The 13,728-nt window shown below is 47.6% G+C and overlaps 1 protein-coding gene across 4 annotated transcripts; it reads left to right on the forward strand.

Moving 5' to 3' along the window:
- Positions 1–3,243: 3,243 nt before the first annotated feature.
- On the forward strand, positions 3,244–12,272 carry KLHL40 (kelch like family member 40). Of its 4 annotated transcripts, XM_015853017.3 has the most exons (6): positions 3,244–5,063; positions 7,139–7,299; positions 8,582–8,689; positions 9,208–9,393; positions 9,975–10,121; positions 10,745–12,272. In XM_015853017.3, the coding sequence occupies exons 1-6, from the start codon at positions 3,918–3,920 to the stop codon at positions 10,854–10,856; spliced, it is 1,860 nt and encodes a 619-aa protein (XP_015708503.2). In that variant the 5' UTR covers positions 3,244–3,917; the 3' UTR covers positions 10,857–12,272. The 4 variants fall into 4 exon arrangements, 3 of the variants coding, with proteins under 3 accessions (XP_015708503.2, XP_085395285.1, XP_085395286.1); XM_085539159.1 differs by lacking the exons at positions 9,975–10,121; positions 10,745–12,272 and adding an exon at positions 9,610–9,847; XR_014943268.1 differs by lacking the exons at positions 9,975–10,121; positions 10,745–12,272 and having other exon boundaries at positions 8,485–8,689; positions 9,208–9,347.
- The last annotated feature ends 1,456 nt before the right edge of the window (positions 12,273–13,728 follow it).

The raw sequence follows: 13,728 nt of genomic DNA on the forward strand, positions 1-13,728 counted from the left end.
TGGTGGCTACCATTCGTCAATGTTGTGTTGCTGTGATTCCAATGACCCCTGGGCGACGTGCTACCTTGGGAACTGGGAGATCCAGGCGTCTGTTTGCAATTTTGACATCTAAGGACTTCAAAAGAGACCCACTCGTCATTATCAGATTGAAGCCAGTGATGTGTGGCTGGAGCTTCATTTGTATTTTGAGTCTACTGCCGTGCTGGTATAATTTTACAAGCCTACTGCTGTAAAACTGTTGTCTGTGTGGATTTAGAGGTAGAGGTCATGTGGGTTTTCTTTTTGGGAGCCTGGCCCCAGATGTTGGAAGGGCAGTAAGGTGTTGTGTTGGTTGCACCTCCAGTCACATCCATAGAACCCCTTCGCCTGCCAAGCACATCTTTTTGAAACAGAGGTCTGCTGCTGGACCTTTGGTAGGTGCCACTCAGCTGTGATATGTTGTGCCCTCTCCTAGTGTAAAATCCAGTTTTGCTCCCCTATGCAGGTGTCTGCAGACAGCTGGAACCTCACTGAGCTGCAGGGTCCAAGGGCTCTATCCTTGTGGGCAGCCCCATGTGCACAGGAAGGGAAATAGAGTCACCACCTCCCGGTGTTGGAGAAGATGACTCACATGGCAAAGCCAATGACTCTGCACTGCCCTCCCAGCCTGGAGAGTCTGGGAGAGAAAATAACCCATTCACTAAGGATCTAAATTTACTCAGCAGCTACATCTAATGGAGCTGTCAGAGCTAATCTTAGGCACTGGTAGAGCTGTTACAGAACAGCTCGTGGGAGAACTTTGCCCACCTTTGCCTGAAGGTATCCCCTTGGTTATCACTGCTGTTAGAAGCCCAAAGGGATCCTACGTGCCAGGAGCACCAAAGCACTGCTATTACAGCCATATCTCATTGCTCAGACTTATGTAGAAGACCCTCAGCTTCAGCATATACCACTGGGGAAAGTATCCAACCTTGTTATTGCCTGGCTGTGATAGCAAGGAAGGCAATTTTTACTACAACTACAAATCCAGATGAGTAGTTCTATTCTGGGCACCTTTTTCAACCTGACACAGCTATAATTCTTCCATTCACCTTTCTTGCTCTAAAAATCTGTATGGGAGAGAACAACCCCCCTACATTTCATCCCCTTAGGATGATTTACATACATTTTTACTCACCCTCATCCTGAGTGGGGTGACTGTTGCCCACTTGGAGACAACTGACTTAGTCCATTGGTCACTGGGTGCCACTCATTCATTGTAGTTCCATTAGACTATAGGGTCAGCTGGCTGAGAGCTACTCATAACTGCCCAGCTCACAGGTGTGAGTGCTGCCACAGGCCTTCACGAGGATGGCATCCATCTTTGCCAGGGGTGGGAGGCACTGAGAACAGATAAGGATATCTAGGATGAATTCATGATTTAAGTGAATGGGGAAAGATGGACCTCAGTGGAGTCCTCTCACCTCAGGCAACTGTCCAACTTGGAATCAACTCCCAAAGGTGAATCAACTCTCTGTGGCCATAGGGAGCCTCAAGAACAGCCCCAGGGTGGGAGAGCCAAACCTTTGATGGTTTATCCAGGTCTTCTTTCACCAAGCTGTGGAATGGGCTGGCTTAATTACAGAGCAAAATGAAGGCTGGTAAAGGCCATCTCTGCTACATGGATTCAAAAATAGGGATGCTCCACACTTGGACAGGAGGTCTGGGTCTGGTTTCCCTGCCAAAGCAGGGCATGATGGTGAAAGCAATCAAAATCCAACTCTCAGGTGACAGCAGACTTTGTCCTGAAGTAAGTCATCCCATCCCAGGGATTTCCATCTCCCTGAATGGTGGCAAACTGATGACTTCTGCTGCCAGAGAAGCCTATGGCAGGGTGAAATCTGAAGGGGAGAAAAAGCCCATCTACAGTCAGTGCAAACTCTAAACAACTGCTTTTGGGCCCTGTTTGCTTGGAGATATCTCTGTTTTCCATCAGTCCATCATCAATCTCTAAAGTGATGAGACTCGCACACAAAGGTGGGTCAGAAGATTCCTGCACTCATGGAGCCATTGCTGCTGATGGCATTGAGCCCATCACTTATCTCCTGCCCTTGCCAGTGTGGGTTATTTACCTGAGCCAGAGCCAGTGCCTCTTTCCAATCACCCACATAGGCAAGAGACTAACATTAGTTTGTATTTTCTATAGGGGCTGCCATGTCGGGTAGATCTCACTGCATTTAGTGCTATTACCTTATGATGAGCAGTGAGAGCATCTCGTGATGTGAGGAACACGGAAGGAAATCTGGGATGGCAGCACCCACTGAGCAGCATGGTGAGAAGGAAAATAAGTCAGGGCTCAGGGAAGATTAAAGGCAGGGCACGATAATTATAAACAACAGTGTGACCACATTGGAAAAGTGGAACAATAATGCAGAAGGAAGGAAGGGGAAGGATGGGGCTGTCCAGTCCCAGGAATCTGTGAGCAAATGAATATTGCTGATGGATGAGCCAGCTGAAAGATCAGTGCTCGTCCTCCAGTCCTGTCTCTGATCCTGAACTGATGATGTGAGCTGAAATCAGCACATGATTATAGCCCTGCTATATTACTGCCTGGGATGCTGCTGGAACATCACCAGTACGGCTTCATCTAGTGCCATCCCCTCCCTCATTACTCAGATAACCATCATGTCACAAAGCATACTTATCAACACACACATGCCAGAGCAAGGGGTTATGTGGCTTTAAATACACCAAGAAGAGTGCGGCTAATGGCTTTGCATAGATCTAATTAATTTGTTAATTAAATCTGTGCCATCTCTGAGTGTCAGAAAGCCCAAAGGGTCTATAATAACGGAGATAAAACAGACTCTTGTAGAAGTTTTACCATAATTATAAACAATCATAGTTACTCTGCTCACCTAGGTCTGCCCAAACCAATTTGCTTCCTTGCAAGCTCTGTGGGAACAGCTGGACCTGGAGCATCCAGCTGAGGCCCCATGAGGCTCTACAATGTCCATGGACATCCAAGCAGGATGCAGGACCTGGCAGAGCCCTTGGCTCTTCTGCATTGCACACTGAAGGCTGGCCAGGTTGTCCCACATTGTCTCTAGGCTTCAGTTTGGGGGTTGAATCCCAGCAGACCTCATCAGACCCCAAACTCACAAGTAAATACCTGCTTTCAGGTGTCTCAGTCAGTGAGATGAAGCTCACTGTTGGGGTCTCTGAAGTTAGTTCTGCCTCAGATGTTTGTGCTTCATTCCCCATCCCCTTCCAGACCCTTGAAAACTGACTCCAGAGGAGAAGAAAGGACAAACCTGCACAGCCCTGGGGATGAGCTGGACTCAGGGATGCCACAACACATGGACTTTCCCTTCTTGCATCTTTCCATCTTTGATTCACGGCCTGTTTTTAGCACCACAAAAGATTTAGCACTTTGGGAACGTTCTGTTTAGCAGCATCAGAGGTCTCATCCCTGCCATCCATGTCCCAAAAGGCAGATTACGGTGGTTGATTCATCTGGAGGACATTTCCCAAGTGTGGTGGAGGTGTCATAGGGTCGCACACGTCCTTCCATCAGAGGACGTGGTGACTCATCGGCTGAAAGATGGTTCCTGAAGCATCGAGGCTGAAGTACAGCTGTTCCTCCAGTCCCCTCCCTTCCCCCCTTGCCCAGTGTGTCATATTAAAGGGTGATCGGTTTACACATGCTCCAATATGGATTCCTTAAGCTTTGTAACGTAGTGGCTATATATAAAGCCCTGCGCTGGAAGCTGAAGTACACAGACAGCTGCGATAGTAGCGAGCATTTCACATTCCCAGAGTGCTGACAGGCTGGAAGCAAGGGAGACCTGCGAGCCCTGCTTTGAGAAAGTTTCCTTACCAAAGGCACACATAAAGATATATTCATAAACAGATTCAAAAGAAAGCTTAGGAAAAAATAGGAGTTCTTACTCTCCACCATGGGTTTGCCTTTTGATCAAGTGGAAGAACTGCGTCTCTACCAGCAAACCCTCCTCCAGGATGGACTGAAAGACATGTTGGACCACAATAAGTTTCTGGACTGTGTCTTGAAAGTCAAGGGAAAGGAGTTTCCCTGCCATCGGCTGGTGCTGGCAGCTTGCAGCCCCTATTTCCGGGCAATGTTCCTCTCAGACATGGAAGAGAGCAAGAAGAGGGAGGTCAGCTTGGAAGATGTCGATCCAGATGTCATGGGCAAGATCCTCCATTACATCTACACCTCCGAGCTAGAGATCACAGAGCAGAATGTTCAGGACATCTTCTCTGTGGCCAACATGTTCCAGATCCCCTCCATCTTCACTGTCTGTGTGTCCTTCTTGCAGAAGCGCCTTTGTCTCAGCAACTGCTTGGCTATCTTCAGGCTGGGCTTGATGCTGGATTGTGCCCGGCTGGCCGTGGCAGCTCGGGATTTCATCTGCGATCGCTTTGCACTGGTCTCCCGTGATGAGGAATTCTACCAGCTCTCACCCGACGAGCTCATCGCCATCATCTCCAGTGACTCCCTCAACATTGAGAAGGAGGAAAATGTCTTTGAAGTGGTGATGAAGTGGGTGGGCACCAAGGACCAGGAGAGCCGGCAGAAGGCCCTGCCTGTTGTCTTTGAAAGCATCCGCTTCCGCCTCATGCCCAAGGACTACATCAAGGACCACGTGGAGAAGCAGGCTGTGGTGAAGTCCAACCCAGAGCTGCTCAAGAAACTGCAGATGGTGAAGGATGCCCAGCAAGGCAAATTCACCGTGGTAAAGAAGAAGAAAGTGAAGAAAAGCGATGAAAAGCAAGCAAAAGGCAATGTTGTCAATGGAGCAGTGGATGAGGAGGAAGATGCAGAGGAAGAGGCACTCCCAGGGATCTTAAATGACACAATGCGCTTTGGGATGTTCCTCCAGGACCTCATTTTCATGGTGAGCGACAGTGGAGCAGTGGCCTACGACCCCACTGCCAACGAGTGCTATTTTGCCTCCCTGTCTGCTCAAATCCCAAAGAACCACGTCAGTCTGGTGACCAAAGAGAATCAGATCTTCATTGTTGGAGGACTGTACTACAATGAGGACAACAAAGAGGATCCCATGAGTTCCTACTTCCTACAGGTATTAACTTTTGTTTTCTTTCTTTCATGAGAAGCATGATCAGTCTTTATTGATGTCAGCAATATCCATTGTCATGTGATGCTAAAATGAAAGATGTAAATGAAGTTGAAGCATTTAAGTTGCTTTACTAATGATTTTCTTGCCACGTTCTTAACATACATACCACTAACAGGGGGTTGTGGTCATTGATGAAGAAAGCTTTAATGGTCCAAATCCTGAATGTGACATCACTTTGGCCAATGCATTTGCTCCAGCCCTGCTTGCCAAAGGGCACACAAACTAGGTTGGAGGCATCAGGTCTTTATATCCTCTATATCCCCTGGGAATGAACCCCCAACAAAACATAGAGATGACTCTGCCAGATGCCAACACAGGGAACAGCAGCAGCTACAGCCACAGAGTAAACACTCCAAAGACATGAAGTATGTCCCTGCCTACCAATATTGTCCTCTTTTCCATTGCTGTTCTTGTCCCTGTATGTGTTCTAGTTCCATTTCAGAGTCTCTGCTTTGGTTGTTTCCGTCATGTGCAAGGAAAACTCTGCTGTGACATTGCTGGGGGATATCTAACAGGAAAAGTGTCTATTCTAACTCAGCAACAACCAAAGCTGTGAGCATGCTGGGCTGTGAGCAGGCAATCTGAGCCCCAGGCTGGGCTGTAACCCAAGAGCACCTTCCCTTTAGGGACCTAACAGGGCACTGCCATTCCTGCCGACCCTGTAGGAATCCAGTCAATCCTATGATGTCCTTCCCCCTCTACCCAGAAATCTCCTGGGTAAACAAGCTCCTATGGCTCACATCTGTTTTGGAAGGAAGCAACGGAGTATTGGGAAGATAAAGCAAAGTACGTTCCCTTGCTGAGACACGTTAAGTTTGATCCTTGCCATGAGTAGGGCTGTGTACCCATACCGTGTGTGCAGGGAATGTTTGTCCTCAGCTGAAGTGTCAGACTTAGGAGCCTTTTTCAGCTGGAGCTTCACAAGGATGTAGGACGGCCCTTGTACAAACCCCTGTGTAATGCAGCAGCCTCTTACACCTTCTGACTCTGTTTCTGTCCTCCCCAGTTTCATGTTCCTCCTTCAGTCAGGGTTAGTTTACACTTAAGGACAAGCATTGATATATCTAAGTGCTGATAAATCCCAGAGGCCCTGCAGATTTTGGCAGGAACAGAATGATTCCGCTGACATTCCAGATGGAAAACGGTATCCTTTATTTGTCACTTCTAAGATTTATGCTTTGAAAACAATACTGAACCCATCGAGAAGCAGGAACTCTCCTGGTGACGGGGCTCCTTAGGCCTGCACTATAAATAACACAAACGTGGACCACAGCTCACAAAGGGACAACAATCACAGGCACCCAGCTGAGGCTTTGGAGGCAACCCAACAAGCTGCAGCTCCTTGGCCCAAGCCCATAGAAAACAGTGCTTCAGGCTGTGCTCCATCACAGCTTCTTCCTGCAGGGTTCCACCAAACGGCTGCTACAGGTCACTCCGGACTCAACCCACGATGTTCCTTCACCATCACCAAGCTGTCTTAAGAATGTTGACCCATTTTACAGTTCCTTCTAAGCATTTTGGTGTCCAAAGAGCCCCCAGCCCCCATTCGGTCTCATAATATTTCATGGCTTTTTGTTTTCTGGTGGAGTAATGCCTTGATCCACAGACATCCAAGGATTTGGTCATCTGATCTACCTGCATTGCACATCTCAGTTTCCATGTCTTATCACACATTTTGGTCAGCATGAAGAGCTCTGGTTTTTTCAGTCTCATCTCTTCAGGTTGGATATCAGGAAGGTGGTGGGGTCACCATCCCTGGGGTGTTCCAGAAGTGGGAGAGGTTCAGGCAAAATCTCTAAGACTTAAGTGTTTCAGCTCCTCCAGTCCCAGGATCTATGTTTTATAAGTCCAACATGGGAACCTCCCACCCAAAGATGGCCAAGCTTGTTCCAAGTCAAGGCTTTGGTCCATAGAGTGGAAGACATCCCTGTGACAAGCTGTGAGTGGGAACGGATGCTGCTTTGAGCCTCTGGATCCTTCAGGAAGGCACACACTAATGACCTTGTGTTTCCTTTCAGTATGACCATCTGGACTCGGACTGGCTGGGGATGCCCCCCTTGCCCTCCCCACGCTGCCTCTTTGGCCTGGGAGAGGCAGAAAACTCCATTTTTGTGGTAGGAGGGAAAGAGCTGAAAGAGGGAGAGAAGACCTTGGATTCAGTGCTGTGCTACGACCGCCTGTAAGTGTCTGGGTGCAGGTGTGGGGCAGGAGATGGTCAGCAGGGGAATATGGGGCAGCTGCCATGCAAAGCGAATCCAGCTCCCCAACAACCAATGGAGCGTAGTAACAGGACTCAAGCTCTGCACCCAGACCCTGAGACTCAGGCTGTGCTGTGGGGCTCTGAGCTGCTCTCTCCAGCATCATCACTTGTTGTAACTGAAGCTCCCAAGGTGGAAATCGAAATGGGGATATTAAATTACAAAGGAGTGATCTCAGCAGATGCTCACGTGTGGCCTGTTTTCCTTCTGCTGCTGCCCCATTGGTTTGAGGTCTCACAGGCCAGTGCCTTTGGGCAGTAAAGTGTGTTTTGAAGGTCTTCAGATGTGGCACTGAATGGCCCACCCTGATGGATATCCAATTATTTTTGCACAATGGGCTCTGAACCAGGTTATATCATAAGCTGTATTTAGAGGCACTGTCCTGGTCTGCTTGTGGGAGGCAGAAATATCCAAAGGCTGCTCCTCTCTGCCCTAAAGAGGCACAGTGGTAGGTGTTAACAAGCCTCTGCTCCATTTATTTTTAGATGCATCTGCTTCAAAGACTGTTTTAGAGGCAGTGATACGGAACCAATTTCATTTCCCCAGAACACAGGGTATTATCTGGGCAGCAGTGTGAGTCCTCCTGCCACATGCACAGGGATGGTTTGAGTATGGGTTGGAAACTGGCAGAGATATGACCAGCACCACTCCTAGTTCTGGTTGTCCCTTCCAACTCCAACAGTCCTATGATTCTGAATGAATCTGTGCTACATGGACATTAAAACACATCCTAAGAAACTCCAGCCCGATTTGGGCCTACATACCCACCCACTGAGCAGAGGTGTCTGGCCTTCCTTTGGGTCTAGGCACTACATATACAACCCAAATTTTAGCTGGCCCCATTTTTGGCCACCCAACACAAACCAGAAGGAAGTAAATATAAAGCATGATGTGTGCTAAAGTCCCATTTGAGGACAAAGCAGGAGGTTCTGCCATGGAAAAGCTGTGAGTATCCTCTAAGTCTCACTGGATTTTATTTTTTACATAATGCAGAAAAACATTATTTTTTCCTTTTTTTTTGTTTTTAAGGTGACAAAACTGACTTGTTGAGCATTAACCCATTGGAAACTTCGTGTTTTTAAGATACCGTGTTTTCAGTTTGTCAGGATCTGCACTCACCTCCAGTCCTGCAAAACACCACGTACTCTGGGCCTCACGCAGCAAGATACAAATCCTTTTTCTTCCCATCTTTCCCTTATCCAGGTCCTTCAAGTGGGGTGAAGCTGATTCCCTTCCCTATGCAGTCTACGGCCATGCAGTGGTATCACACAAGGACCTTGTCTATGTCATCGGAGGCAAAGGAAGTGACAAGTAGGTCAAAAATCAAGAGAAACCTAGAAGTCATCACCCAGAATAGAGTGAGCAAAACTTGTCATAACTCAGTAAAGAAGGTCTGGAAGGAATATAGCATGCATTCACTTACCTCACACTGCCTTCCACTGCGCTGGGCAACTTTTGGGAGGGTATTTTGCAGTGTTAGGCTGAATCAGCAGCATCTGAAGGCTGCATACATGGTCCTGGGAGGCAGTTAGTTCCATGGACTCTTTATGCAGGTTTGCACACACAGCACTGGGCTTTTAAGGTTCCTTATCCAAAGCAGTCACATTGGGAGCAGATGTGTTGTACACAGAAATGGTATCTCTGGGCATGGGCAAGCTTGAGTGCCTACCCAAGAAAAAGCATTAAAGCCAACACAGAGGTGACCAAAATCCCTTCTATAGAGCCATGATCTTTCTAACAAGCATCTCCAAACTCCTGCAGTGCAAAACTGTCATTGTCAGTCACTGGGCTGACAATTTATGTTCCCCTTCTCTCTCCTCTCTCCCTAGGAAGTGCCTGAAGAAGATGTGTGTCTACAACCCAAATAAGTTTGAGTGGAAGGAGCTGGCTCCCATGAAAACTGCTCGATCCTTGTTTGGAGCCACTGTGCATAAAGACAAAATCTATGTGGCAGCTGGTGTGACTGACTCTGGTTTGACCAACTCAGTGGAAGTGTATGACATTGCCGCCAACAAGTATGTACTGAGCACCTTTGGGACACAGTTACACCAGCACCAGCTGTAGGGGTACATAAAGAGCTTCTAACTATTCTTGCAGCTCCACACATCAGTTCCTCCCAATCTATATTCCTTGGGTATACCTCATTGGGTATCAATGAGGCCTTGCTGAGTAGGGCACTATGTAGCACGCTGCATCTGTCATTAATACCATTTTACTGTGGATCATTCCAGGCTCAGATTCAAAGTGAGTCATCAACGAGTTGAGCAACTTGAGTGCTTTGTGGGGCTGTTGTTTCATCTTATCTTCACCCAATGCAAGAGACATGTTCGCTGACTTTGGGCTTTGGGCTCCTGTCCAGCCATGGGACCTGCTGGTCCATGCTAGGCGTACATCACAGCTCATTGACTCACAGTAGATGAAACTGAGCTACAATGATGGAAGCAGATACCTATCCCTAGCACCAGGCAACGAATGATCCCATCCCAAGCAAAGCTACATGAGTTAGCCTGCCGTGAATTGATTCAGCCACTGATTCCCATGTTGACACCCAAGGGTGGGCAGGGTGCCCTAACATGTCCCTCTCTCTGCATGGCAGATGGGACACCTTCCCCGAGTTCCCGCAGGAGCGCAGCTCGGTCAGCCTGGTGAGCCTGTCTGGGGTGCTCTACCTGCTTGGAGGGTTTGCCACGGTGGAGACGGAGTCTGGGGAGCTGGTGCCAACAGAGCTGAACGACGTCTGGAGGTGATGACTTTCCCTGGGGCTCTCCATGGGAGATGGGGGATGTTACTCACCAAGGAAACAGATAGTCTTGGTCTTTATCCCTTCAGTCCGAGGGAGATGCTGCTACCCCATCACAAGGCTGCAGGCTCAGCACGAGGTCTCTGGTTGAGATGTGTGCTCTGTACTGTGCTGGAGGGCACGTTAGGTGATTTGGTGATTTCTCCCAGCCTCCAATAGAGAAATAGCAGGAAAAATCTTCTTTCTCCTGAATTGCCAATTTGTTTGGAGCTGGTTCCAGATCTCCCCTTTGGTTTGAAGCAGTGTTTCTGCAATGAATGTTCTCCTTGAGAAAAGCCAGAGCTTGGGCTGGAAAGCAGATTGTCTTACATGGGAGCAGAGACAGAAAGCACTTTCTAACAGCTGCTCACGCAGGATTAGCTCCCATCCCTCAGGTCTGTGGATGTAGAGCACCCTCAGCAGGCATTTCCTGGCCTTCACCACAGATCTTCCATCTTGGTGATACCAACCCATACCCCAGGGTTCCAGCAGCTGCGTTGTAGCCAGGTGTTGTGGAGGTGGGGGGTTTATAAGGTGCGGAGAGGGGATGCTTTCCTCACCATAGCTGTCTGTCTGTCTCTCCCCAGATACGACGAAGAGCAGAAGAAGTGGGAAGGGGTCCTCCGTGAGATCCAATACGCCTCTGGTGCCACTTTCCTTCCCGTGCGCCTCAATGTTTTGCGGCTGACGAAGATGTAGCACCATTTCCTTTCTTCAGTGGGCAGGGAGGGACAGGGAGCAGTAGGAGATGCTGTTTCTCTATATACTGTGTAGGACATTGTGTCTGTGATTGGTACCATTTCACTGAGTCAAATGGGAGAGGGGGAAAATTAACTTGAAGCCTTAAATTTGCTGGGGCTCACATGGTAACTAAAAAAGGACTTTAGAGCATGTGAGGAGCTGGGGAAGACTAACACACATGGAGCAATGCACTTATCCAGTCTCAGCTGGCAGAACAAAGAGATTCCACTCTTGTTCCACTTCTTTCTCTTAGTTTTTTCCAGTCTTCTCCAGCCATCAGTAGAGGTAGAAGAGGGTTCTGAAGGCATTAAGCTGATGTTTCTCCAGACAAAAGGGTCTCTGATATGTTTCTTCACCTAAGGTAGCTGCAGGTGTGGTGCTACAAAGCACTTCAGAGGGAAAAGGGAGGTGGTGCAGGTCAGATCTGGGGGACTCTGAGAGTTCCCACGTGGTGAAGGTCATTGGGATGAGACAGTTAAAAGAAAACAGGTATGTTGGCAGTGGGGGCAAAAATTCCTTCAACACTGCAATGAACAGGAAAAAAAATAGTTCTTCACCTCCATCCTGACTTTGCACTGAAGGGATGCAGGGAGGTGAGGGCTGCAAGAGGGGTTATGGGTGTGACGCTCATCTCCATCCCCTAGAGCTCCTCGTGGTCTATCACAGATTACAATGTCCTCACGTATCAAGGGACAAGTGCTTTTCTTCAGGGAAAGGTTTTATATTTATGCTTTCATTTTTATTGTCACAAACTTTTTTTTCTTTTTTTTTTTAAAGCACTGTTTTAATTTGCAGAATTCTTGGAGATCTCAGCAGCGTTTGGCTCAAAGAGAGCTTCCTGCTGAGACAAAACGCGCTGTGTTCTGTTTTGTTTTTGTTTTTTTTTTAAGTGATCATGATGATGTTTTGTTAGAAACACGACTGTGCCAGCAGCAGGACAGAGATGTGTAGTTAGACCAGAAATCTAACGATGATGTCCATGCTGTATGACCAGCAATTCACTTCAGAATAAATCTTGAAAATATTTATCCCCAAATTTCCTTTCTCTGAATGTTGATGGAGCTGTAAATGGATGCCCACAGCAACTGCATGCAAGGGCTGAGCAAAAGCTGTGATGAATGCATGGAGAAATCCAGCCCCATGGGGAGTCCCAGCTTCTACAGTTCTGATTTTTCCCCATTTCAGAGCAGAACCTTTAGTGTTCATGTCCTAAAAGCTTTTCTCAGTAGACATGAGGACTAGAAACTTGTCTAGGAGGAGAAATACCAGCTGGATGCCTCCATCATCACACGGTGCAACAAACAGGGATGATGGTAATGAAGAAGAACAAATACAGATCTTGTAAATAAATGCCCTCAAAGCAGCACGAACACTATGATATCAGAAGTCTGGCTGATTTGACTAGCTTAAAATGCAGTCTTGAGATGCTAAAATGAGTTTGGAAGTAAAGACAATTTTCCATGAGTAAAGGAGCCAGAGACTCACTCTGCCTTCGTTGTAAGGAGATTTTCTAAGAAGAGTTATGGGATAATCTCCTTAGAAGATGATTATGTCAGAAGAGCAATGAAACATTTTCACAAGAAAAATAAATCCGAAGTAACTGGCTGGCATCTGATAGCATTAAAAAGGAGGGGGAAAAGGAAAGCAACTAAAATGTTCAAAATAACCAAACATGAAAAAAACCTGTGGCCAAATAAATGAATAAAAAAATGGTCACCCTCCATCCAGTTCTGGAGAAATTCCCATGGAAGAGTCCCAAAGTAATACAACGACTTGTTGCAGAAGTGGAAAGTGGTCCTGAGAGAGGGTTCTTCCCCATGGAGGTTCAGCTGCTCCTGGGGGAAATGTGGGCCCTTTGAAGCCAATGGTGTGGCCCTTTGCAGTCAATGGGAGCACTGTTGTGTCTCAGTAATTAGTGGTCCCTCGATAATGGCTTGAGAAGCAGTGATTAAGCCCAGCCAGCATCCTGGTCTGCATCCTCAGCTGCTCACCTTGCACATGTCTGTTGGGAGTTTGGTTAATAGGAGCTGAGCACTCCCATGTTGTTCACATCCATTAAATGCTTTATGAGGTAACACCCTTAGAACAGAGCAAGAGAAGATAAAATGGCAATTTGAAATCTCCCATCATGTCAGCAAAAAAGGGCCAACACCAGCCAGAGCTCTTCCAAGGAAGGCAGCGCAGTTGCACATGGCCAAGCAAAAGTCTGGCTAAGACACCATCCAACATCTCTTGTTGAGAGGCTGTTACAGCCCAAAGACAATCCTCAGTAAGAAATGCCAGCAGGATTACCCAGGGAGGCACCACTCCTTGCTGTTCCTCAGCATCTTCCTTGCTGAGTTGCACACAACTCCAACAGGACACATCCCCTGTGGATATCTTCTCCAGCAATGCTAGTTGAAAGGTTACATCCCAAGGGTCAGGAGAATCAGCTCTTCTTCCATTAACTTCCCAGTATTGGTCCTCAGCTCCATGTCAAATCAATAAAGATGCTGCGTGCTTTTGGATGGGCTCTTTGGTTTCTCAGTTCCCTTCAGAGGTGCCTGGAGAGCCTTGTCCCATAGTTCACTCAAATGTAATGCCTGCAGTAGGACCCTGGAGCTCAGTCCTCACCTCTCTCCAGCACCTTGGGGTCGTAAGCATCCAGCCCTTTCCTCTCCCCACTCATCACTCTTCCCTGACAAGGTATTTTCTTATTGGTCCCACAACAGCCTGTCTGTCTCATGAAGACACACAACTCCTACCAAACCCAACACAAAGTCCACACATGTGATGCAAGAGCAGCCGTGAGAGCATGCCATAGAAACAAAGAAAGGGGTAGAGCTCTACG

The sequence above is a fragment of the Coturnix japonica genome, chromosome 2, assembly GCF_054131305.1.
Source record: "Coturnix japonica strain WE chromosome 2, WE-NBRP24, whole genome shotgun sequence".
NCBI lineage: Eukaryota > Metazoa > Chordata > Aves > Galliformes > Phasianidae > Coturnix > Coturnix japonica.